The sequence below is a fragment of the Phodopus roborovskii genome, unplaced genomic scaffold (genome assembly GCF_943737965.1).
Source record: "Phodopus roborovskii unplaced genomic scaffold, PHOROB, whole genome shotgun sequence".
NCBI classification, from domain to species: domain Eukaryota; kingdom Metazoa; phylum Chordata; class Mammalia; order Rodentia; family Cricetidae; genus Phodopus; species Phodopus roborovskii.
Genome location: NW_026126541.1, coordinates 3,994,782 through 4,022,403, shown reverse-complemented (window position 1 = coordinate 4,022,403; position 27,622 = coordinate 3,994,782). Strand labels below are relative to the sequence as shown.

Genomic DNA, 27,622 nt, shown 5'->3' with positions numbered 1-27,622 from the left:
AAGTGTTCTACCCCCAAGCCCTCTTACTTATATCTTATATTTGAGAAGGAGCCTAAGTTGTCCAGGCTGGCCTGTGGACTCACTGTGATCCTCCTGCCTCAGCTTCCTGAACACCTGAGATTACAGTTTATGCTACCGTCTAGCTCCAGAATTTTACATCCAATTAGAAACATCTAGGATTATATAAGTCAATATATAATCTTGGTATTCAAAAAAAACTCCTATTTTCCAGGCTATTTTTTTTCCATAATGGATACAAGGCTTGCTACTGTTTTTGAGACATCTCCCGGTGGTCCAGGTTCTTCATTATGCCACCCAAAAGAAATTGACTTCAACCTCAAAGCCCTGGATTCCTGGGTGCTGTGCGTCTTCCAAAGCCAATGGCTGGCTGTTATCTCCTCAGCACGCTTTCCGGCACTCTCTTTTGATCTGAGAAAGTTGCTGTTGGCTTGTGTGTTTGTTTCCTGGTTTTAATGAAGAGAGGCCTCCCTGGTGTACCTCAAGCTCTCTTCAGTGACAGAGAAAGAGAGCAAAATGCCATGTCATCACTACAGTAGCTGCATGCCTAAAAACCATCTTTTATTTTTGTCCCCAATAAGTCTTTTAAATGCCTCTGACTCTCTGTCAGTTGACTCACCCCCAGAAGACCTTTGCCCTACTGCCCTGCTGTCAGGAGCTGCAGCAGCAGAAGAGAGGCTAAGTGAGGAGATCTCCTGATGTTTCCACCCTAGTTCACACTGCCACTTCCCTTCCGATGGAGCTGGGGAGCCCTCTGCAATGGTCCCCTCCCCCACCCCGCCCTTCAGCAGGTGCAAGGGAGCAGGGGCCACCACCAGACTAAAGCCGTTCTGAGCAGAGGACAGGAACTACGGGAAGTGGGAACCCAGATCAAAGACCTTAGGAGTGTCTAGCGGGCCAGCTACACTATAAGGTGCACGTGCACCTCATGCTGAGCGGGGCTGGTGATGACAGTACCTGTCTGGGGCTTTTGTTGGAGTTCACCAGACTAGGTGGTGACAACAGCTGCAGAGGAAGGAATCCGTTTAGAATCAGGTGCACACCAAATACGAGTAAACGGTGAACTGAGCTCCTTGGGGGAACCGTTTGTGTCTGGGGGAGGCGAAGGAGGACCCTCTAGCGCCCACCGTGGTTCCCAACCTTCACTGATGTTGCTGTTAGTTCCCGCCAGCCTCTGCCTGCCGAGGCAGCTACCCCAAGGCAGTTCCATCACCCGTCACCAGCTGCCTTCCACCATCAGCTTCCATGGTCAGCTATGCGACAGGCGACCCCTTAAAAAGTGTCTGCCAGGCCCAGCTCCAGCTCATGAGTCTTGCTTCTCTGGCCCTTTCCTCTGCCTTTTGCCTCTCACTCCTCTCCTGCCCCTCTTCCTTGTCCTGTCTCTTCCCTGTTCTGTCTGCCTCTCTCATGTCCCTACTGCAACATTACTGCTCTTTCTCCCCTGTAGTGGGATATTCACTTTGTCTCCTTCTGTGGCACTGACCACGCCCATTGGGGGGTGGAGCCATGGGCGGAGGTGACCTGAGGAAGGAGGTCGGAGGGGGCCAGGAAGGCGCTCTCTTTCTGGCGTGACTCGGACAGGAGAGGATTGGGTTGAATTTCCTGGTGTTCATCTGTCTAGGTTGTAAGTTATTTCTCCCTGAATAAACATCTATTCGGCCTATTTGTTTATCCTGATCCTTATTTACCGCAATACTCCCCCCCCCCATAAACCCCTTGCAGGAACTGTTGTGCATGGTGTTTGCTAACCCCACCTATAATATTTTGTGGCTACTCCATAACTAATGTTGTTACTGTTATGAATCATAATGTAAAAATCTGAGATGTGCACCTCCCGAAGGGGCTGTGACCCACAGCTGAGAACTGCTCCAGACACATACATCTCCCAACCAGAGACCATTGCCGGAATGCCATCAGCCTTTGGTGATGTAGGTAGCCAATGTGGGTGTCCCGTGTGACTACGATCTGACCAAAGAGGCCGGAGTCCCCAAACAGAGCAAACACACGCAATAAGGTAGTGGATATTGCGGTTCCATTAAAGAGACAGCAAGCCACATGACTTCCTTGTTCTAGACCTTGACTCATCAGCTCCTTGGAAAAATACCCACGTGGGATCTGCTTGGTATGTGACAGAGTGGCAAGATCGTTATGGTTCAACAGGTGAACGAGTTTCAGAAGGAAAACAGCTTTATGCTGTTTGGTAGGTCGGTCATTCATGCGCTAACCTTCAATGGACAGTAGCAGGAATGCCTTTTCAGAATGAAAGCAGGTTATTACACAGGTGGCCATGGTGTGTCCTGTGCTTGGCCTATCACAAATCAGCAATGCTCAGTATTTCCCCTACATGCAAAGATCTCCGCTGCTCACGCCACCACATAAACGCAACCGGAACCTGTTTCCTTTAAGTGTGGTCTCATCTTTAATTTTTATCAGTAATTCAGAGGGATGGAGGGAGCGATCGCTGAATGTAAATTTAAAACATTACTTTCCTTTTAGAAGGTGACTTTGATCAGGCAGCAGAACCAGGGTTTATTTCTGGGGTGTACAGTCCTGACTGCTCCCAGCGGGAAGGAGCAGAGGCGCCTAACACCCAAGGCTGCTTCATGTACAAAGCTGGGCTTAGGGCATAGGCAGCAGTGCACAGGACTGCCCTAGGGATGAGAGGGCTCAGAAGAACAAAGCCACTGTCCTGCTGGGGACTTCACAGGGTTCTGATCCACCCTGGTGAGCGGCCACCTTGACAAACAGAAAGCTTTTCCTGCTAGGTCCCAAGCTGTTTACAACTTTCTGAGTGGAGCTAAAGTTGACTTTCTTGATATTTATGGCTGAGTAATAGGAATCAGATGGCTAGCAAGGGAGATGTTATTAAAAACAGGTCTCCAACCACATTGCTCTGCTCCAAATTTCTTTCTCTCTCTCTTTCTTTCCTTCATTTCTTTCTTTCTTTCTTCCTTCCATCCTTCCTTCCTTCCTTTTATTCTTATTTTTATTTTTTATTTTGAGACAGCATTTCTTTGTGTAGCCCTGGCTGTCCTGGAACTTGCTCTGCAGACCAGGCTGGCCTCGAACTGATAGAGATCCACCTGCCTCTGCCTCCTGAGTGCTGGGATTGAAAGTGCCACCACCACTTGGCTTGCTCCAAATTTCTTAACTGAAATGGCCTGAGTCCCTCCCTGCAACTAGAAACAAATACCCCCCTTCCTCAATGAAGCTTGCGGCCAAGGAGAGACCCATCTGCAGGGGGGGTAACCTTCAGCTGCCCCTGAGCTCTCAGCAGACTTCCCTTCTGCCGTCTCTGGGAGCTTTGCCCCCGAGGCTGAGGTTTAAAGTTCAGTGATGATCGATCTTATGCTAACCAAGCTGGTGACTAGGCAGGTGCCATGGGCCAGGGCAGGCCTGAGGTCCGGAGTAGAGCCCCAGTCTGCGTGTGTCGCTGTCTGTAGCCTTCACAAGCCTTGGGCAACTGGTCTGCTGCCCCCTTCACTTCATGGGTGATGGAAGTTAGGGTCTGGTCTCTACAGGGATCCCCTCCACCTTCAACATCCTTTGAACATTTAACAAAAGTACATGGTGTTTGTAAAGATGGAAGCCCCATCCTTAGTGAGGGTCTGGAAGGCTCAGGATGAAGGAGGAGGAGGAGCAGAGATCAAAAAGCGCTGGGTCACAGCAGAGATGTGCCACATGTTGGCCCACGCCAGGCGAGTCTGAAAAGTTGCCTGTGGTTTCACAGCACAAGCTCTCATTGAAGAATCAGGACACTCAAAGGAGGTGAAGTCAGGCCTGTGACGTAACACCAGGTCTCCTCCTGCTCCTGAGGTGGGCCTTGGGGCCTGCCATGTTCTTCCTCATTCCAAGGAGGGTCTCGGGAGCAGTTAACACTCTCTGGTACCCTTGGTGTCTCCCTCACTGCCCACTGGAGGCAGACTGGAAAGCTAACAGACTCACAGGAACCTGAGTTTCCTGTCTCACCCAGGTAGAGACTGGGGGCATCGCCAGTGTTCCCTGGGAAGAGCTTAGGTGGTGGGGGGCTCACACCTTTAATCCCATCACTCAGGAAGCAGAGACAGACTGATCTATGTGAGTTCAAGGCCAGCCTGGTCTTCATAGTTAGTTCCGGGGCTACATAGTGAGACCATGTCTCAATAAGCAAAAAACAAAAAAATAAACCAAAAAATGAAAGAACTTTTGAGGTCCTCTCTCACAGACCAGGTAGACTGGCTCCTGCAGGATGGGCTGACTCCCCTGCCACTACCCCATTCTCTAACTATCCCTGCCCCCAGGAACTGCTGGCTTTGGCTCCCAGCTTCCAAGTGCTCATCTAGCTGCCCATCCCTCCCCATCTCCACGATTAAATCGTATCTGTGCTCCAATCCAAAGGCTGCTTCTACCCTCCAAGAAGTGTCCCCTTGAGAAGTGTCCAAGACCATGGTCCATATGACCCAGGTCCTACGATACACTTTGGGTCCATTTTTGCATCATCCATCCATCTTTTCTCCCCCTACAAAGCTGGATATATACCTTTCAGCCAGCACTACACAGAGTGCATGGTAAATATTTGTCCAGCGAACAGCTGTGGGAACACAAGGCCAAACAGCAGCTTCCTGTGAGCCAGCTTTAATCAAAACATCAGTTCAGCCATGGCTCAGAAGGAAAAATATGCATCAGGAAAAACAAAACAAAAACAAAAAACAAACAAACAAAAAAAAACCCCACTACTGAGTCAGGCTATGAGCGCACACTCACAGGGTAAGAAAAGCTGCTATCTGCTACAGAAGCTGAGAAAGTTAGGGGACAAAAGCGGCAGGAGGCGGGACATGGGAGGGGTAGGGGGTGAAGGGGAAGCAACAGGGGCCTGGGCCCACACAGCTGCTCTAAGCCTGGGCCCCCACACAGCGCCAACCTGTAGAGCTGGGGACCGTCCTGTGCGACGAATCAGACTTTTGGGATAAAAGAAATCAGATGAAGAACGCGGAAAGTTTGGAGGCTGCCATGAAACACGAGAGAAGGGAGAATAAATAACAAAATAGCCCCATTCATCCCTACGATGAAAAAATGACCGAAGGAAAGCAAAGAGTTAACAGTGGCTGACACAGACACTGGGCGCTCCAGGGGTCAATTCGGGCCCATGTAAAAAGCATATTAACTGGTCTTCCCATTGCAGTACACTTACCTACCTTATGCCCCCCCCCCCCCAGTCCCTTCGACTTATTTTGACACTCTTGTGCTTGCAGTACAAAGATAAGAAGCCTCAAGCGGGAACCTAAGGCTGTTGTCACGAACGCCCCATGAGTTCTTAGATGTCAGGAATGTGCTTCACTCTGGGGTCGCCCAGAGAGCTTTCAAACATTTTCATTTTGCTATGGAAACAGCTCTAATTTGACATGTGGAAAGAGGCCTGGAAATCTTGGCTCAAGATGTGTGCGTAGACACACCCTTAAAGAGCACAGGATTAATTCCTCTGTTCAAAAAAAAAAGTACACCCCTCTAAGCCTCACCAGCATCAGCCTGCACCCCAACTCTGGGCCAGAACCCTCTGGACGAAGCCCATCCCTTACTTTTGTGTTTCCAGAAGACAGGGAGCTAGAGCCGACCTACCACCCAAGGAGGGCAACATGGAGAAGAGCTCTGGAATTTTCTGGAAAGCTCACTAAAGGAACAAAACAAGAAGAAACTCCTCTGGGCCAGAATGAGTGAAATGGTTCACTAGATTCCGCATGATCTTTCTCGAGAGTTCCATTGAGATATGTCCGAGTCCCTTTGTTTTTTTAATCATGTTAGGAAGAGGGTCTACAAACTCCAGCTATCCTTATAGAGAAAATATGCATATTCCATTTGGTCTGGCCTCATTATCATTCCTTCCAAAGACTTTATCAGGGATGAAGTTAAAAAAAAAAAAAAAAAAAAAAAAAAAAAGATTCTCTAGAAAACAAAAAGCTATTCTGTAGAGAGGGTGGGAATGATGGGCTACTTGGGTGGTTTGTGGGCAGGAGTTCCAATTAGACTACAATTTTATATTGTTAGGGCAAAAGTGTCTACAGGCAGCAGCTCTCACATTCAGGGGAGGTAGCCTGTGGCCCAAACACCCATGCTTCCTCTAGCTCAGCCTGTCTGCTGGATGGACGGACTTCGGGGCCATTAGCTGTGTGGGTAAAGTAGAGCTGTCTGTCAGAGGCAAGGAAAACCATCCCAACATTGGTGACCAAACCCTCTGCTGCTGCCTTGACAGCACAGGGCTGATGTCAGCAGCACCCTCGCCTAAGGCGTTACCCCTGATTGGCTGGCACCTTTTGTAGCTGGAGGCTACAGAGTCTAGGCTAACGTGGTGCATGATGCGCTAAGCCCAGAGGGTCTCCTGGGCTGCCTGATGAATCATTTTTCCCTAGCTGTGAGACCATTTCTTTGGACATTCTCCTAAGGTGCTGACTGGTCAGATACGGTTGACAGAGTCCAACGCAAGCACAACAATTACAACGCATTTGCAGTAGGAGGGACCCTCTTTCCTGGCCAAGTAGCCTTTGACCTCAGGTTTTCTATAAGGGAAAAAAAAAATGCCTAAGAAAAATGATTTTCTCCAATGCCCAGGAACTAGTGGCCACATGGCGACGCCCTCCGGAGCTCCCTGGCCCCATCTTACCCGAAGCTTCTCGTCTGCCTTGGTGGATTGTTTACAGTCGGGATGCCACACGGTAGAACCTGGGAAGACACAATGGACCACCGCAAATAAGAGACATGAAAAGACGGCCCAGTTCTGTTGAACACACTTTCCAGGGGGGTCTCAGGCCCCTCTGTCCCCAGAGTAGGGTCCACCCACATGACCTATGACCCTGGGTGAGTTCTCAGCTTGCTCTACATCAGTTACAATGCTAGGCCACAGAACTGCTAGAGAGCAGTCTAACATAAGAGATGTTTCACTATTAAGGGGGTCACTTTGGTTTCTGCTGTTGTTTTGCTTTCCGGCTCCAGGATCCCCTATTTTCAGGCTGTGAAGAGCTGTCATGGTGATGTAGCCATCAAAGAATTAAAAATCTTAAAGTTCTTATCGTCAAACCCCAGCACCTGCCATATGATTCTGTATGACTAGATACATAATAGGTGTCATACACATGTATGACTGTGGGAGAGGATATGTAAATCCTGTGTCGACATATGGGTTTCCTCAGACATTTGAAATTCCGAAGAACACAGCTCACTTGCAGAGAGTTAAGACAGTGACATCACTGGATGGAAATTGGTGACTGGTATACCGCAGTGGCACAGAGCAACACCAATCTTTGTGTATATACAAAATCAGTTCAGCTTCTGGTAGAAGCCATCAAATTAAGTCGGTAATGATCATTACTTCTGTCTCGAGGTTTCTATTGCTGCGAGGAGATGCCATGACCAAGGCAGCTGCTATAATGCTGTAAAGGAAAACATTTAATTGGGTGGCTTACAACGGAGAGTTTCAGTCCGTTATCATGATGGTGGGACCTGGCACCCTGCAGGCAGATGTGGTACTGAAGATAAGGTAGCTGAGAACTCTACACCTTGAACAGGAAGCAGGAAGTGGTCTGAGACACTGGAGGTAGCTTGCGCGTATATGACACCTCAAAGTCAACCTCAGCAGTGACACACTTCCTCCAACAAGGCCGCAATTCCTATTAGTGCCATTCCCTTTGGGGGCCATTACTTTCAAGCTACCACAGTGCTGGGCTAAAATACTATCAAAGACAAGGACACACATTCTATATCAGAATAACACTTCAACCTGTCGATTAGTCATTTCTACTTTGCAACACAGAAGAAGAAGAGGAGGAGGAAAAGGGGGCGGAGCCAGACAAGAAGCAGATGGCCGTGCAGGTCCCTTCAGCCCCGACACTAACTCAAACTCTGACTATAAAGCACAGGAAATCTCTTGATGTGGAGAACCAAAGGGTCCAGCCCAGGCCAGGAGGACCATTTTCTGGAAGGTTCTACTAAGCAGGAAGGAAGCACCAGATAGATGCACAAAATGCCAGCAGTGTTCTCCAAAGTCAGACCCTCTGGGAACGCGACCTGAGAGAGCATCAGATGCTGAGGAAAATGAGGCTAATTCTCAAGGATGCACCACGAGCAGGCAGTGGGTGGTACAGCTTCGCTCCAGAGGAGACCGAGAACCAGCACTGGGGCTCCCAGTGCAGCTCGTCTGGGAGGTGACTGGACTTGTGTGCAGCCTGGACCCAACGTGAATGAACATCCAGAGCCACGAGGCAGCCTGTGTCTCTCCGCTCCTAGCAGACACAGGCTGCCGTGTACTTGGGAGCATGGAAATGTCGCAGTAACTGCTCCAGGCTTGGAGATACACAGAACTAACCAGCTTTCTGCAAAAATGCAAAGTGACACTCGCCCAAAGCCATTGCAGACGTATGACTAGTCCATGGGGAAATGTGTCCTACAAAGCCCCTAGAGACCACAAATGTGGCACCTGTCGCTTGCCGTCGTCAGCACTCAGCGGTGTGTACCACCACAAGTTTTCAGAGCCATCCGGCTAGACCAGAAAAGGCATTGAACTGGCAGTTTCTAGACCCGCGAGAACTACTGAGAGGAGAGAGTAGTCAGGCCTGCCTTTTAACGTTCGACATATATGTCTGGAGACTTTTCCTTCTCGCACAAAAACAAAACGAAGAGAGGAAAGCAAACTACTCATTAAAATCACACATAGTGTTATGTGTTAAGAGAGATGAAGACATGATGCCGAGGCAACCAAGACCCCGTAATTACCAAGCTGAACAAGCAATCGCTCTTACAGCTTGAGCTAATTGTACTGATAAATCCTTGCCTAATTAATGACTCTTCCAGCTAAAAATAGCAGAATGCTCACATTCATGGTGCTGTTTGGCTGGAACAGGATCTGCGCTTATGGCCTCTCCAAGAAGCTTTGGAATATCAGAATCAATCAGTTTTACACTAGAGATGTTTCTCAAAATTATTTTTAATTAAAAAAAAAAAAAAAAAAACAATGCTATAGGTCCTTGGGAATGAAGGCTTCTTTGTTACCACAGAGATCTTACTCCTGCAGAGACTGTGGGTGTGTCCCCTCTCAGCCTCCGTTTCCATATGAACTGTGTCCTCTTGCTGGAACAATGGCTGTGGCATCATTCTCCAAAGCCCAGATGTCAGAGCAGGCTTGGACTTTAAAAGTCCTTCACCAAAGAGAGGAGAAAAGGCTGAGTGGCAGGCACAAAAGCAACATTTCTCGAAACTTCTAAATACTTTCTCTCTCCTTTTGATCTTTTGTTTCCCCAAACCTAGTCCTGGGAAGAGTTGGAGGAGCATCAGCTGATCCTCTCTGGTCCCTCACAGCCACAGGACCAGGAGTCTTTGTTGCAGTAGATGAGCTCATTCCATAGCAGGCTCTGGGGCTCACTGCCAGTGTGTTGATGGCTCTGCTGATTAACACAAACTGATGAAGTAACTTCTGGCACACTCCTGTCTAGTAACCGCTTGGCTAATAAAATCCTTCCTTCCCTGAAACACAGTTCAACAAACGCAGCAACATGCTCTTTCTCAGGCGGGGCAGGCCCACTCTGCTGTCCAGCCATCTTACCTTGAAGATACATTTCTTCCCCTTCTGTGAACATCTGGTTGCATCTGCTGCATCGTGCGCAGCTGGGATGATAATGCTTGTCACCTGCCTGCAAGAGAAGAAACAGAAGACATCATGCGCACTGCATTAAATGGCTCCCAAGGGCTTAGAAGAAAATGAAGATTTGAGGAAGGAAAAACAATTGTCAGGTTGGCCAAACTCTCCTTCCCATCAGTCCTACACGGTAAAGCCGACCTCACTGTGCCTGGATGGGACTCTTGGGGAAGTTCATTCCCAGAAGGATAGTGGTCTTGTCTCTTGCGGTTTCTGGCTCTGAATCCCTCTTGATCTAGGCTTTCCAGAAGGTTTGCCAGTCATACGACTCAAACCGGGAGAAGACCAGTCTGTCTTCCCAAAGTTCCACCTTAAAACTAACGTAGAAGCTTATGTTGGAGGCTGAAGAAGGGTAATGTTAACCCACTAAAAGAAGTGGCCCAAAGAACTGAGTCCAGTCCCTAAGAACCCAGGTAAGGAAGCCCAGGAGGTGGAGACGCATGGATCCCTGGGCTCAGCGGACTGCCTGGCCTACTCAAACACTTCAAGGTCACGTGATAAAAATCTGTCTCAAAAATCCAAGTAGATGGAGCTTGCAGATAACCTCTAGCCTCCAGGTGCACACGCACACATACACACACACGAACACATACACGAACACACACACGCACACACACGTATGAACACACACCTACAGACACCCAAATGAAAATGATCCAATTTAGCATACTTTTGCTTTCTTGGCTATGTTATCAGGAAATAATCAGATCTATGCAGCTTATGCCAAGGGCAGATGAGATGCTTTTAAAAGACATCATTTATTGCTTTTGTCTTAAAACTCAGGTTTCTTCTGTGCTGTTTATATCCACGTTTGACGAGGTCTCGTTGCACGAGTTCCCAGAGAAAGCATTTTACTGAGGTGGTGCTACAGAATTCTCTAGCACTTCATATGCCTAAATATGACAGATGTCATCACAGCAAGTGTCAACTTCCCAAGGCAACCCTGTCACTGGACACAGGGACAATGCTCTGGACAGGTGTCAGGTCACATTAGTGTCATGGTCCAAAAGCAAGCTTGACCAAAACAGGACTCATGGTTCAACAAAGGTTCTTCCTTCACCTCAGAATGGTTAAATATGCTCTGCGACCAAATCATTTTTATCAGTCCACGTGAAAGCATTTCTTATGAACTAACCGTGGGCAGTAGAAGAGCTAAGAAAGAGAACTGGCTGCTTCCTGCTCCCAACCCTGTGTGAAGCCTCAACAGGAAGCCAGGGGCTTGGCGTGATTCCTGTCTCACATCCTCCTACAGAAACTACAGAGGCCCTTATCAGCAGCAATGAGAGGTGACAGAAGGCTACTCACGATGCTCAACCAGAAAATAAATAAATAAATACATAAATACATAGATAAAAAATAAATAAAACCACTAGGGGAATTTAAAATAGAAGCTATGACATGATATTTTTCAAAGGCATCTGCCAGAAAAACCCCAGAACTGGTGGTCTTGTAGTTTACTAGCTATTTCTTATTGATTTAAAAACTCCAAATTTTATTTAGGGGAGGATTGTGGGACAGGGTGGCAAGCAGCAAGAGAAGTTAAGATGCGTGACTATAAAAAAGCTTGTGCCTTTAACATGTACAAAGTCAGGTGTGAGCAGAAGGAAGAGGAGAGACCTTCACTTGGTTACTTGGTTTCTAAGCCAGACAGGAATGTCAACACAGAGGGTCAAGGCAGTTTGGATAATCTCTGTGTACTCGTGGAACTGAAGGATTAATGAGTCCTTGGCAGGAATCTGCTATAATTGGTGGTAAAATGCACAGCCCTAAATGAACTAAGGACACAAAGAATTACACCTGGTGGATAAAGTTGGTTTGCCTTCACTAGCAGTGAAATGTTAGAAAATTCTAATTAGATACAGGGATAAGACACCCTAAAGGTCTGTGGCCCAAGCCAATGTGAGAAGTCAAGAAAAATAAGTATAAAAAGGTCACAAATCAAGTTAAGTACACACACACACACACACAATTTCTTATTAATGGAAATGCCATGGAAAAATGGGTCTCCATTTGTAATAGTAACAAATAAAGCAAAGCAAGGTGTAGGTACAGACATGTACATAAGACCTTAATAGACGTAACTCAAATTTTACTAAATATTGTCAAAATGATGATTTATCTACGATCAACCTGTAGATGCAATGTTTTCTGGATCAAAAGGAAGGCCTCAGAGACATTTCTTTATCAATGACAGAATGCCTCTACACATTCATATGAAAAACACAAACATAAAATTTTCAAAAAGACATCAGCAAAGAAAGGGCAGCTTCCCTTTTTGATTTAAAAGTTCTGGGCTAAGGTAATTACCATGAATTAACACCATCATGGAAACCCAGAGCACAGAGAATGGACATGCCTACACGCACACCCAAGAGACTTTATTGATCATCAAAATCAATTCCGAAGGAATTGGAATAGTAGGCTTTTCACTAAATGATGAGTATAATGGGTTGTCCATTTAGAAAAACATAAATCTCAATTCCTTATACAACCAATTTAAAAATTTTTTATGGAACTTATGAAGACCAAAATGGAAAAGTACAGAATTATTGGGACCACAGACTTTTTATATTGCTAATTTATTAAAAATAAACAGGTTAGAAAAGCAAAATTTAGAAACAATAAAGTGAAATATTACTGATCTATATACAAAAATACAACACTGTAGACAGAAAGTTAAGAGAAATAATACAAAGGATTAGTCAGAATTATGAGAAGTATCTGTGCTGAGACACAAATGCCAATATGGGCGGTGGGCAATTTCCAAAGAAATTGTGGGTGATTTATAAAAAAAAAAAAAATCAACAACAGTGCAGGAGGAAGAGGAGGGGGAAGGAAGGGCAGGCGAGTTAGTAAGGAAGTAAGCAAGTTAGTCAGTAAGGTAGTAAGCAAGTGAGCTAATTAGCTGGTTCACCCCTAGCAGTAATAATCAGGAAAACATGGATACCGCTCTTTTCATCAGCCAGGGAAGGACGGAAGGAAACCAATGTGACGAGGTAGGTAGGAATTCTATATGCTGTTGGTGACCGAAGAGGAGAGAAAGCACATTGTGTTAATTGTCACAGAGATGGTGGAAGGTGTCTCAAAGCCAACAGGCAGGGCTTTATTCTGTAAATCAGTAGCACAAATACTTCTAACTGTCACACTGAGAGAGAGGGATATATGTATCTTCCCCCATGTGCTTGGTCGAGAGGCCAAATTCAGACATGTCAAGGTTCTCAGAAACAAAGGTCAGCCTCGAGTCTTTGAGATTTTTCTTCTCTCTGCAACAGTGCGTGCCTAAGGGCCGAGGACAAGAGCCCCTGCTCCGTGTGGGTGAGCCACCATGCTTCCTTTCTCTTTACGTGGACACCCACCCGTGACAGTTCACAGACCAGCCCTGTGTACAGGGTCAGGGACCGAGTCAGAGCTGAACATACGTGCAGGGCCATATGCAAACTGGGCGAAACTCAGACGCAGCTGAACCCACAACTCACTTTAACTGGAGTCATTTTTAAAAGGGAAAGCTTTCAGATCATGAGCAATAACTATCAAATGGAGAGCAAGCATGCCTTATCATAGAGAATGCTAGCTTGTAAAGCATAGCAGGGACTCTGTGGTGGCAGGTGGCAGTCTGAGTGGCGGTGTGTTGTGCCTGGCACTGGGCCCCAGGCATATAGCTTGCAACTCTAGCTGTGCCTGAGCCTGAGAGACTAGACAGGTCATTACATGCCAGAGTTTGGCAATTGCATTCTCCACTAAATAAATAAATAAATAAATAAATAAGAAAGAAAGAAAAGAGAGGAGAAAGAGAGAGAGAGAGAGAGAGAGATCTGAAAATCTGCCAGACAGGCAGCTCATATCTGTAATCCAAGCACTTCTGAGGCTAAAGAGAGAGGAGGGTTGGACACAGTCACCCTGGGCTGACAGCGGGTTTCCAACCCCTACAACCGCACAGCAGCCTTTTAAGTACTTAAAACAGCTCTCGGAAGGCAGAGGGAGGCCGATCTCCGTGAGTTAGAAACCAGCCTGGTCTACATCACAAGTTTTAGGCCAACCAAGCCTTCACAGTGAGACTCTGCCTCAAACAAAACAAACAGTAAAAAACAAAAAATTCATATTAGGAGAACACTCTAGCTAACATGAGATGCCACAAGAGACGCAGTTTGACTACTTAGCTGCATTTTCTCTCTCTAAGCATATAAAAACCCAATATAAACCAAATAAGCCACTTGCCCTTAACAGTGATGATCACTTTGATGGTTATTGTACAATTTGGCCACTCCCTCACACATAAGCTAGAATTCCGAGGAAACGCTTTCTATCATAAGAGTTGATGTAAGATGCCAAGTTTTTTATTACACCCATGGCTGTCTGAAAGAGAAGAAAGACGTTTTCCATTTCTTATGAGCATGGAAGAGCTAAGGCTTGGGAATCAGCTCTTGGTAGCCACACAGCCTCACTTCTGTTTCTACTTACCTTCAGAAGCCCTAGGACACTCTCTGAAAAAGTGCTCAGGAGTGTCAACAACACAATTTCACCGCCCACTCAGGTGTGAGATCCTGCTTGCCTGTGAAATCCTGTATTAATATATACAATGGCGCAGGGCTTGGGAAAGCCACTTGGGTAGGGAGAGATATTCTTGGTGGTGGGGACAGACCTTTGCCTGATACTTCACAGTCTCTGAAACTTAGGAGGGATTCCGAGGCCCTGACTAGCCCTGGGCTGATTGTCAGGCTATAACAGAGCTATAACCATGGAGCCTTTGCCGGTACCACAACCGTCTGGATTCCAGGCTGTGACCTGTCCCTGTTAGCTTCTCTCTATCCTTTTCCTGAAGTGTACTCAGACCTGAGTCCTTGAGGTTGACCTCTGTTAATTCATCACTTAGGTCCCGCCCTCCTGAAGGACTTGGGGCTGGAAGGGTGCTGTTGGAGTGGGGGTGGGGTTTGAAACAATTGATGGAAAGGCTCAAAAGCAGCCTGCTGTGATCTGAGCACTTTGACATAAAGGCCTCACTTCTTGAAGACACAACCACACACAAGAACCAGAGAGAGACCCAGGGCTTGGCCAGTTGTTTTGGGCTGCCCTCCCACAATGCCCTGCTCTGTGTGGGAATATTAGTTCAAGATTTGTTACATTCGTGTATGCTGCGGAATGTTTATTTGTTCAATGAGGCAAAGACTGTTGCATTCTTTTACGTTGCATTGGTTTAACTCTGTAAAGCTCTGTTATTTTGCCTGCCTGAAACTCCTGATTGGTCAAATAAACAGCTGAACAGCCAATAGCAAGGCAGGAGAGGATAGGCAGGCACAGAGAATAAATGGGGGGGGGAGGGGATGGGGGGATCTAGGCTCAAGAGAAGAATGAGGAGGAGGGTTGAGAAAGGAGGGGGGGGACGATGCCAGGGGCCAGACACCCAGTCACACAGCCGAGCGTCACACAGCCGAGCAAGCAGCAAGAAGGAAAGAAAGATACACAGAACAAAGGAAGGTAAAGCACACAAAGGCAAAATGTAGCTGAAGAGAAATGGGATAATTTAAATTAGAAAAGGGCCAGGCATTCCTAAGTTTAGAATAGGTCCGCCATGTATTTATTTAGGAGCCGGGTGGTGGGCCCCCAAAGAGTAAAAACAACTACAATGTAGCACACAAGAGCTTTTCAGTAGCTTGTCTCACAATTCCCCAAAGACATAGGGGCTTTAGAACAGACTTACAGTTTGTATCTGTGTTGGTTTTCTTGAGTGTGAGCATGCGTTGTGCAGGTGTGCACATACACTGGGATCCTCCTCAGTTGCTCTCCACCTTACTGTTTGATATAGGACCTCTCACTGATCCTAGAGGTCACTGGTTTGGGCAGACTGACAGGTCGGTAAATTTCAGGGACGGTCCAGCCCCAGCTTCCCGGTCTGGGGATTATAAGCATACAGAGCCACCCCCAGTTTTTATGTGGGCTCCGGGATCCGAGCTCCAGTCCATGTGGCACATGGGGCACTTTACCAACTGAGCAGACCTGGTGTATGCTTGCTTGGCTGGGGATGGGTGAGGAGGGAGAGCCCTTGCTTGGCACCTGTGGGAAGGCTTCGGTAGCGCTGGCTCAGCCCCTTGGCAGCCACTCTTTCCCTCCTGAAATGGGAGAGGCTTCCGCTGAGACTGGACAGGCCCGGTCTGCAGGGTGCACACTCATCAGTTGCAGGAGACCTCGTCCTGATGCAACCCTCACAAACAGGCAGAATAAAGAGGGTGTGCCTCGGCCCCATGCGTGTATGCTGGCACAGGTGAGTGAGCCATCTGCCCGGACAGCTCCCACCAAACCCAGAAAGTACTACAAGTCTGTGCAAAGCCAGCCCGGATGGGTGAGAATACCCGGAACTCTGCCCCAGACATCACTGCCATGGCACAAGGAAGGCAGCAACTTGCTTTCAAAAACAAGGAGACACAAAAATAGCTCTTGTTTGTTTCAGCGGCCTGCTTTAAACCTGAGAGAGGAAGACAGCTTCCTCCTCGAGCATGCACATACAACTCGCAGAGATGCATATTGTGTTTTGCAGGCTGGGAGTTCTAGGTGTGGTGCTCAACAACTATTGCCTGTAAATGCATGCATCCCCGAATGCCTGCATCCCCGAAGGACATTACCAGCCTCCGCGGTTTATTTTTATGACAGGTTCTCGTGCAGCCCAGGCTGGTCTCTCACCGCTACCTCCCAGCTCTGGGATTCCAGGTGTGTGTTAGAGCTACAGTTCAGCGAATTCTCTATCACAGTGTCAGCAGGATTGTATGTGGAATTTGAGGGGCTGCTAATATGACATGGCAATGCCAAGGACCGAGACCAGGAAACATGTTACCGATTGCGACAGCGACGATTTAAACTACTTGGTTTTAAAACTTAATATGACTGACAGAACAGAAGAGGGAGAGTAGAAATATACCCTCACATTTATGATCAGCTGATCACCAACAGCTGCCAAGGAAACCTCTGGAAAAGGAAAAATCCCTCCAAGCTAACTCTGGGGAAACTGGATAGCCACATCCAATAATAGTCCTTCCAAATACATGTGAAATTATCTATCTCATCATGGACTGCTGACAAACACACAAAATCTAAGTCTGATATTCCTTGTAAGGATGTAGGTTAAAAAAACAAAACTCCTATGATCTTGTTTGAGCAAAGATTTCTTAACTATTATACCAAAGGAATGGTCTATAAAAGAATTGATTTGATTGCCATTGTTAAATCCCTTCTCCCTTAAAAAGAAAGATCTGTCAGAGACAAAGAGAAATGTAGCAAAGATAATAAACACCCAGAGATAGACATTGGGATTCAAGCCACAAGAGAGCTCTTACCTCTACCACGGCTGGGGAGATCCTGTCCTCACTGTGGCTGGAGACTAATTGCCATAAGACTTGATACTGAACTCCCTGTTCCTGTCTTATATACCTCTGTAGTGCTGGGATTAAAGCTGTGAGCTCTGTTTCTCTTTTAGACTGACTCACTCTCCTACAGCCCCGGGTGGCCCTGAACTCACAGAGATCTCCTGAATCCTGGGATTAAAGGTGTGGCCACCACTGCCCAGCTTCTATAGCTGTGGCTAGCTTTGCATTCTGATCTCCAGTAGCTTTTTATTAGATCACACAGAGAAACATTTGCAAATCATATATCTGAAAGGTGATTTGCATCCAGAGCACATACATAATTCTGGCAGTGTATTAGCAGTAAGTCAATCAGGCCTTGTTAAACAGTGGGCAGATAGGCAGGGACCAGCTCAACAGGCACTGACCTGCATGCGTGAAAGCTTGGGTCAATCCCAGCATCACCAAAAAGGAGGGGGAATCCAAGCCAAAACAAGCAAATAGCTAATGACAATAAATCCCCCCAAAAAACGCTACTGACCATGACAGCGGTGGTGTGGTAGAAGTGAAACCCAAAGCCCGGTGTCAATCAAGCACCCTGCCACCGGGGTGTCGAGGACATGATGGCAATGCAAAGTGGCATGCCTCCTTTGGAAACCTCCTCGGTAGTCTTTCAGAAAGCTGCAAATAAGCGTGCCATGCAATAAAATACTTCTCACTACTACGTGCTGAAGCAGAATAAAGATCGATGTCTACAGAAAGATGTAGGTGATTGTGTAGCTCTGTGCTCTTGACCCAAGTCCCAAAGCATGAAAATCCCAAGGATCCCAAGTAGTCAGGAGCTAAGTGAGAGAAGAAATGTTAAATAAGAAGGGAGGGACTCCTCAGCAGTAAACACACACCCAATGGCCCAGGCGAACGGGAACTACTTTCTATTATGTGAAAGGAGCCAGACATCTGCGAGGAAGTCTATAAAAGGCAAGACCAAAGGAAGAGGAAGTAGACCTGAGGTTGCTAAGAACAGGGAGGGGCGGGGCTGCAGTAGCTGAGCTGTCAATCTGGGGCAGTGGGAAAGTCCTGGCCCTCATTGCCCTATACTGTGGGTCATTACACAGCTGCACGCTCATTCACAATGAAGAGCTGCATTGCAGTGGTTACAGTTCATGATATATTCTTTCTTTGTCAATAAAGGCACATGAAGGAAGACAGTGGGGAGGGTGAAGGCCTGACTAGGAGGGCAGCACTACACCATCCCACTCAGTCCAAGAGAGGCCCATGAGCATTCAGCCCTGTTTCCAGGCCCAGCTCACCATGGGAACCTGTAGGAAGAGATTCTTCTCCAGAATAAAGCAAGCCTGTGTACCCAGGTGGCTAGATGCACAGGTGCAGCCCAGGATAAAGCACACTCGTGTACACAGGTGGCTAGGTGCACAGGTGCAGCCCAGGATAAAGCACACCTGTGTACCCAGGTGGCTAGATGCACAGGTGCAGCCCAGGATAAAGCACACCCGTGTACCCAGGTGGCTAGATGCACAGGTGCAGCCCAGGATAAAGCACACCTGTGTACACAGGTGGCTAGATGCACAGGTGCAGCCCAGGATAATACACACTCGTGTACACAGGTGGCTAGGCGCACAGGTGCAGCCCAGGATAAAGCACACCCGTGTACCCAGGTGGCTAGATGCACAGGTGCAGCCCAGGATAAAGCACACCTGTGTACCCAGGTGGCTAGATGCACAGGTGCAGCCCAGGATAAAGCACACCTGTGTACACAGGTGGCTAGATGCACAGGTGCAGCCCAGGATAAAGCACACCCATGTACACAGGTGGCTAGGTGCACAGGTGCAGCCCAGGATAAAGCACACCTGTGTACCCAGGTGGCTAGGTGCACAGGTGCAGCCCAGGATAAAGCACACCTGTGTACCCAGGTGGCTAGGTGCACAGGTGCAGCCCAGGATAAAGCACACCTGTGTACACAGGTGGCTAGGTGCACAGGTGCAGCCCAGGATAAAGCACACCTGTGTACACAGGTGGCTAGGTGCACAGGTGCAGCCCAGGATAAAGCACACCTGTGTACACAGGTGGCTAGGTGCACAGGTGCAGCCCAGGATAATACACACTCGTGTACACAGGTGGCTAGGTGCACAGGTGCAACACTGTGAGTCCAGCAGTTGAATACAGATTTTTCAATATTTTAAAAGCTTGCTTATCTAATTTTTATTTGTTTGTCTTTGTTTTCCTTTTATTTGAAAGGAGAAAGTCAACTGTAAGCAGGTTAAGTGACTTTAAGCTATGAAGGGAACCCGGATTACTGCTTCAACCTGATTTAAAAGCTAAAGACAAATGAGGTCGTCTTTAGAAGTCTAATTTTGCCCTCTTGCTTCTACTTACTGGAAGGACTTTGCCGTGTAATCTACACAGAACAAAACAAAATACCACTCTGAGAAACACCCAATCTTTCAAATCTACTATCCAAAATGTGTTCTCTACTCTTTTTCAAAAAGACTTTCGAGCAGTTTTAGATTCAGAGGAAAGTGAGTAGAAACTAGAATTCTCATATGCCCACGCCCATCACCCTGACCCGGTCCGGCTTGCCTACCGACAGTGCATGCCCAAGCGTCACGTTCACTACTACCGATGGCCTACATTGACATGAGTGTCACCCGAGTCACCAGAGCCCACAGTTCACAGGGTCACTCTTGGTACCTTACACTCTACGGGTCTAGACAAATTTCTAAAGGCGTGTAGCCCTCATGATAGTCTTGTATAGAACAGTCTCACTGCCTTAAAAAGCCGTACATGTTGAGCCCCTAAATGCTCTTACTTTCCGTAGGTGACTTTCACAGTATGGGATGCTATGATCTTAAATCTGCCAGCATCCAACACTGCCTCAGTTTGCCCATCACTTCAAGTTCATTCCTTTCATAAGCAAAGTATCCTTTCTGCAGACCAGGAGCAGGTAACAAGGGTCAAGTGTAATCCTCACATTCCTGTCCTCTGGAAAGTTATGAAAAAATACATGTTTAGAGGGTGGCCAGGAACCAGAGGGTGAGCTACTGAATGCCCTGGGGTGGCAACTCAATTTGGTGTACCCAGAAAAGGCTTCTTGTATCGAGTTGCTGCAGTGAACCTATAGCTTGTCTGATCCTTTTTACTTCTCATCAGGAAAATTTCATGCATTTCATACGCTGGATTGCTCTTCCTATAAAGGAGGAAGAAAACTTAGAAAGTACCCCACTTTCTTTAGAGTTATGCTTTTTTTTTTTTAAGTAAAATCCCTTCTTGAAGTTTCACACATTCTCAGAATTGCGCATGAACCAGAAGTGTATCATATGAAGTTACACACGCGCACACACACACACACACACACACACACACACACCACACACTGAACCCACTACTCATAGTCTGTGTGCATAGCCCATACCCAGAAATGCTTCATGTACCCTCCGGGGGCTCCTCCTGTTACCATGGTGACTTTAACCCCATATGCTGGCTCAGCCTGTGGAGTGTGGACCAGATGAAGCAAATCCCTCTTGTGATGGCATCTTATTTCTTTGTGCACGGTCTATGATACTCAAGCTAGTGAATTCTAGCAGCATTTAACTGCATGCATACACAGCAGAAGGAAGAAGGCATTTGTGAAGCCATGGGGTGACATTGTCTAACAGATGTCCAATGGGTTTGCTTTCTGTTACCATTTTATCTGACAGGAATTTGGGGGAATTAAGGAAGAAGATTCATATTAAGAGTAGTTTGGCAAATGGATCCCCAAAGTGTTTTTCTAACCGCTGTGGATTGAGTGAATTTTTATGAGATGGGCTCTCAGTTTAATCCCATCAGGTACCCATTATCTTGGGACCTCCAGCCGGCCACCAAGCCAGTTCCCCCTCCCTTCATCCCCCTCTGTTGCTAGCATCCTTTGAACTGGGTGAAATAACTCCCTTTTTCAATTCCTAAATTGACTTGAAATCAAATGCAATGGCAGTGTTGCCTGGGTTACATGGTATCAGTGTTTGCCACGGGGCCTCAAAGGTGTGTTCCAGTTCAGGACATGGTACACTGGAAGGCAATGCCTCTGTGTGTGTGTGTGTGTGTTTACGTGAGAGAAAAAGTGTCTGCGTGTGAGTGTGAGTATCCCTGTGTGAGTGTGTGTGACAGAATGTGTGTGAGAGTGTGTGTATGTGTGAGTGTGTATAAGAGTGTGTGTGAGAGAGGGTATGTATGAGAGAGTGTGTGTGTGAGCATGTGTGTGTGTGAGTGTGTGAGTGAGAGTGTGTATGTGTGTGTAAGAGTGTGTGTGTCTGTGTGTGAGCATGTGTGTGAGCGCATGTGTGTGAGCATGTGTGAGTGTGTGTAAGAGTGTGTGTGAGAGAGTGTGTATGAGTGTGTGTGTGTGTATGAGCATGTGTATAAGCATGTGTGTGAGTGTGTGTGTAAGTGTGCATGGACAGGGAGTATCTGAGTACTCCAGCAACTTCTAAAAGCTCTAGTTTTGCCTATTGATCTTCCGCAATATTTCCAGTACCTATTTTATTTATTTACTTACTTATTTATTATTCCTTTATTGGGACACAGTCTCATTACATACCTTTGGTGGGCTAACAACATGCCACATGGGCCAGGCTGGCCTTGAACTCAGAGATCTACCTGCCTCTGCTTCCTGAGTGCTGGGATTAAAGGCTTCAGCCACCACACATAGTGGTGGTTAACAATATTCTTTGCATTTGTTCTGTGGAGAGTTTTAGAAAGCATATTCATATTTCACCTACCTAACACTCGTTCATGTCCCTATTGTGGGTTAGGAGACATTTCCAAAGTTACAGAGCTAGATGATGATGATGGTACGGTGATGATGGTGATGGTAGTGAAGGTGATGATAGCTCTCTATTCCCCTCAAGGCCCTGTCAACATGACTGGACTCAGAAGGACTAGGAACCCCATTACTACAAGTCTATTTTAATCTTTCGTAAATTATCACCAGGGAACACAGACGCTAACTATTCAGGTAAGGGCTAATGACCTTTGGGAGTCTGCTCAGGTAGAGCCATTGTTCAATGGCATCAGGAAGAAACGGGTCCCAGGCACTGAGGTCCCCGAACAGGGGATCAGAAGATTTAGATGTAATGTCCTAATATCTATCTGTCAATGCCAAGAATGGAAAAGGGAGGATAGAGGCTTAAGAACTCTGTTAGGATGGGATGTAGGCGTGGTGGGGCATGCCTGCCTCCATACTTGGGAGGTCAAGGTCACCACTGACTAAATAGGAGCTCAAGGCCAGGCAGAGAGAGAGAGAGAGAGAGAGAGAGAGAGAGAGAGAACACACAAGTGCCGTTAGGTGGGACCCAGGCCTAAATCATTCATCCTGCTTAGCCGGCCTTGTCCTGTGGGAACAGCTCGTTCTACTAAAAGCTGTCTGTCCCATCATGCTAAAAGGTTGTAAAAGTATTCATTCCACCTAGCTTGCTAGGTTTCCTCATTTATAAAAGGAATGTTACAAGGAAACTAGGCTGCAAAACCCCTGGTGACTGACCTGCGGGTATGTGTCTTCTAAACACCCAAACTCTGAGATTAACTGTTTTTATTCATTTATATTGACACAGGGTCTTACTGCGTAACCTTGGGTGGCCTGGCACTCACTATGTATACCAGACTGGCCTTGAACTCACAGAGCTCTGTCTGCCTCTGCCCCCTGACGGCTGGGATTAAAGGCGTGTGGCACACGCCTGGGTGAAATGAACTTGAATGTTGTCTTTTAAAAGGGTCTCTTCAGGGAGTTGCACTGATAAAAGAAAGCTTTGGAGTCCAAGGGAACGTTGCTGTGGGAACCGAGCAACAGACCAAGCTGGTTCTGTTTGTAGTGAACATTAGCGGGGTTCCAGGGAGGGGATGATGAGAACCCCAGCTTCTTTTCTAACAGAGACCAAAGGTTTCATCTCCTGTGCTTTTTTTAATACCACAGATAAATCTTTAAACCGTGGCACACCTGACAAGGTGGATTTCTTAAAGTTGGAAATATTTAAGCCTGCTGTGCAGTGTGCAGCAATGGGTGGCCCTGGTGCAGTCAGTCTAACGACTGGGTGTAGCCTCTGTTTGTCCACTGCTTTTGCTTGCCAAGCTGCTATCTCGAAAGTGCATTCCAGTTCTGTGACATCTCTGTTGCAAACATTCTCCCCGGGATTACAAATGTCTCCGCCGTCCACCCTGGTCTTTTTCTTGTCTGTGTTCCTACTCTACTCAACTTTCAGGGCTTCATAGCAAGCAAATGCTCCACAGTACCGCCTGGGCTCTGGAGATGTGCAGTTCCTTCCAATTAAACCATTCCACTGAGCTATCCAGAGTGCAAGACAGATGGTTCAGCTCTTGGCTGGTTACAGAATACTATCAGACTAAAAATATTTTGTCTTTGTCCCCAGTGTTGGAGGAGCCTTCAGGGTGGGAACCAGAGCTGGAGAGTCACAAAAACACAGCTTGCTTTTAAAAACATCCTCTCCCATTGTGACTGGACCTCATCCCCTTTCACAAACAACCTGCCTGCCAGGCAGATTCCACGGTTTCCCTGGAAGCAGGAGGGGGCTCCTAGCAGCCACTGGATATCAGTTGCAATTGCCAGAGGGAAGAAATAACTGTGGCAAAGGTGTATCTGAAGACTTTAGGACCCTTGGAGCTTCTTGGTGATGTCCCACGTAAACTAAGCAAGTTCACCTTTGGATCACGTGGAAACATTTCTGCATCCTACAGGAAGACTTCTTCTCATCTCATAGCCCGGTTACACTTCCTGCCTGGTGACCGGCCAATCAATGTTTTATGCATCAACCAATAAGAGAAACATACATACAGAAGGACACTCCCCCATCATCTCCTCTTTCCTGTCTAAATAAAAAGAAGGGTTTTAACGTTAACATAGTAAAATTATATATAACAATACAGCTATCAAGAAAGAACTATAGTTAACAATATTTAGCCCATCAACATTTGGCAAAACTTAAAGAAAATATTCTATCATCTACCCTATCTTTGTGAGTCAAAAATTTTATATGTAACATCTCTAATCCTAACTAAGGAAAACCACAACCATAACTGTCTGTCTTCAACTCCATCAAAGACCTCAGAAGGATAACATATAAACTCTAGAACTGACAGAGAGACTGAGACCCACAACTCACCCTCTTCCGAACAGGGGGTGGGTGCTGGCCAGCCCCAGGTCCTCTGGATTCCTCTGGAAGGGCAGTCCATGGGGATGAGGCCAAGATAAACAGGGAGTGCTGTGAGTGGCTACCCCACCCTCCACCTGCTACAACAGACTCCACCTAAAATCAGGAGACAGGGCCTTTCCAGGGGAGGAACAGTGGGGTGCTGGGACCCAGGAGACAGCCCAAGCCACATTGTGGAGCAGTGAGTGCTCTTGAGAGCTCTGGCTTCCATTGTGTGTGGTGACATAGCTCTGCGCCTACAGGCAAAAGCCCACCCAGTCTGAGGCAAATGCGTCTGACCACTTCCTGGTGACGTCACAGGTGCTTAGTCAATGCCATGCATTGCCCCACAGCACAACATGGTAAGAGCCCAGCAAAGGAGCTGCCCCACAGGAAATACGGGTGAGCCCTTGGGGACGATTCCCACCACTCAGCAGCCCGGATCTCCAGGTCCCTTCCACACGACATCTGAATTGACTTCTGCTGCACCCCATGATGTGTGGGAAGAACATACCACTGACACATTCTGTTGCAGGAGATAGGAGACCACAGTGTCAAAAGGCTAGGGTGACATGTGACAGTTTGGGCTTGGCACTTACTCTCTCCATTTCTTAGGCTTGCTTGTAGCATTTGATACTTGAACTAGAAACCCAAGAAAACCATCTAGCTCCAAAATTTTATGTCTGTGGGAAATGATCTAACATTAAGAAATGATATGAACTGGCATCCATGCTTTTAGTTAGTGGAAATAAGGCAAGGGCACACTAGGGCCAGAGTTGGTTTTACACGGGCCCTGAGCCAGTGTAATTGAAAACCTCACATTCCACACACCTACGCCAGTAGCAACTGCTGATGTTCAAACCTCTTCCTTGGTCTACGAAGTATTCTCAGGGATATCTTACTGTGGTTTGAATAGAAATGTCCCTCACAGGCTCCTGTGTTTGAAGATCGGTCTCCGGTGGCTGCTGCTGCTGTTTTGGAACTTTAAGGAGGCAGGTCTCTCAGAATGTCCCTCTATATCTGACTCTGGGTTTTTATTACATAGATCAATTAAGAACTCCATTTACTGCCCATATTTTTTCCCCTAAAAACAATCTACTTTATATAATAAAACACCAAAGCTCTTCTCTGGCATTCTTTAATCCACTGGACACCTTTGCGCCCTCTCGGAGCACCTATAACCCGCAGTCACTCCATCCACACAGTGCTTACACTAATATTCTATCCACACAGTACGCTGAGCTTTCCTATTCCTTTGATGACTCTCCTGAACTAAGGCAGAAGCCGTCCCTTTTATAGCTGAGTGGCTATGGTGATGCACGCGGTGTCAGACGCTAAGTCTTCACTAGAGAATAGACTATGCATCCGCCTCACACACCAGAAACCCACTACCAGGAAGAATTCTAATCCAGCCAGAGCAATGGCAGAATGAGAGATTTAAGAGACCCTGACTGCTGACTCAGCGTGGAATCTTACTCTATTCTAAGCCACACTTTCCTGTTTGAAATTCTTTACATACCACTCTCAACTCTTTCTAGAATAGTCTTGCTTCCTGGAATTTTGCTCCTCGTGTGTTTCTTGGCAAGGAGCAATTCTAATTCTTGTCATGGGTAATGCACAGGTCACCTCCCGAGAACACTCCCGGATGAGAGGGCAGCTAGCTGCCTGCATGCATCAGAAATAAATGTCCCTTCCTGCGGGACCCTCAGTCCTCTGTCTACCATACTCCGGGACTTGGCTGTAGTGCCATCCCTCTCATGACCAAATCATCCCTAGTGGACAGATGCTCTCCCAGCATCCTCCCTGAGAACAAAAGTCTGGATGTACCCCATCGCAGAAGTCCATTTCCTTCTGTCTAATTAGAACACAAAAGCTGCTTCCTTGCTGCAGGCCAGCCATGCTGAGTACAGGATGACTCCAGCGAGCTTTGCTGGAGGGAGACTGCTCATTCCAAAAGTAATGAGTCTATTACAGGCAGAGGCCTGAAAGAAAGGATCCACTGATGTCATCTGTGGATGAGGAGAGTCAGAACCAGTAACTTAAGGAAAGAAACTATGTTATCATCTAAAGCAATGTACTATGATAAGCTAGCCATACGCTGTATAGTACAGCAATAGGCTGTGTATGTCCTCTGGGGATCATAGGGGATCATAGGCCTGCCTGCCTGCCTGCCTGCCTGCAGCCTGAATAGAAGCCAGGGTCTTTAGGCAGGAATCTTACCTTTTATGCCCCATGTGTAAAACAGTAAATGTGCAGGAAACTCTGGGTGAATTAAAGAGCCTGTCCCAAGTCCAGAGGATGTGACATGGGGCCAGACAGATGGCTCAGCAGGCACTTTGGCCTCTCACATCCACATGTAGTATGTGCCCCTCAACTTGGCAAGAGGTGGGAATGGTGGTTAACCGTGACTCAGGAGTCACTGAGGGCTCTGTGGAGATGCGTCCTATAGCATGGGGTTTAGAAAGCAGAATTCTGCTTTTCTGATGGCTCACGCCACAACCCGTACATTCCCCCCATTACTTGTCTCATAGGTAAGCTACCACCCACAGAGTTCCCTTCCCTCAGCAAACCAGACCACACCAAACCCCCAAACCCAGCATTTGAGGATCCCATCAGATACTTCATAACCAAAGTTACTTTTCTATACCATTTCCCCTTTTATAGACCTCTGACTTACAAGCACATTTCCTTAGAAAGAAACTTAAAGAGAGGGGGGAATATCGCTCCTCTACTGAAAACAGATATAAAAAGCAGCTATCTTCAGAGACAAATGCAATGTCCCCAACACACACTCTCATGGCTCCCAGTAGGAAGAAATTAGTTTTATTTTAGAGTAGGCCAGTAAGTCAAGCAAAAATATCATAAACAAACAAACAACCAGAAAAACCCTTTGGCAGGCAACATCTGGCCTTAGTATTTCACATTCCATTTATTTCAAGCTGGTTTATACCATCATGGAAGTTTCAAGTCGACATACTTCGGGTCACCCTTTCCTACAGTAAATGACCAACAATTAAAGGCCAGCTTGGTCTGCATACTGGCTTGTACCCAAAGTCCCTCTCTAATTTTGGTGGCTGGTAAGAGCAAAGGGTAGCCCAGGTTAGCCAGCTAAATGAGGACTTAGTTTCTTCCTAGTGCAGAGTAACTGATTTTTCTATGAACAATGAGGGACCCAAAGCTGCCAAGAAATGTATCTTTCGTGGGGAGGGGCGGGGAGAGGGAGAGGAAGAGGGAGAGGATTCAGGAATGCCTTGGTAGATTCTAGTTAGCTATTAGGTGTACTTTTGTGGTTATGGTACAAATTTGCAAAACAGCCGTATTTGAAAATGGCCTCCCACGGTAGCCTGCTAGGACTGGGCTCCCGAGTGTTCACATCCCCTGCTGGTTAGCTTCTCAGGGGGCTCCCCTGAAGCTGCTCTTGGCTG

The 27,622-nt window shown here is 47.0% G+C and overlaps 1 protein-coding gene across 1 annotated transcript in view; it reads right to left on the bottom strand.

The window, feature by feature from the left end:
• Window positions 1-27,622, bottom strand: part of Ablim1 (actin binding LIM protein 1) — a 160,963-nt gene that overhangs the window by 37,891 nt on the left and 95,450 nt on the right. Inside the window, exons 7-9 of the mRNA XM_051200032.1 lie at window positions 9,584-9,671; window positions 6,653-6,711; window positions 4,919-5,002 (exon numbers count right to left, since the gene is read on the bottom strand). Of these exons, the coding sequence (XP_051055989.1) occupies window positions 4,919-5,002; window positions 6,653-6,711; window positions 9,584-9,671 (231 nt within the window). The remainder of the gene's footprint in view (window positions 1-4,918; window positions 5,003-6,652; window positions 6,712-9,583; window positions 9,672-27,622) is intronic.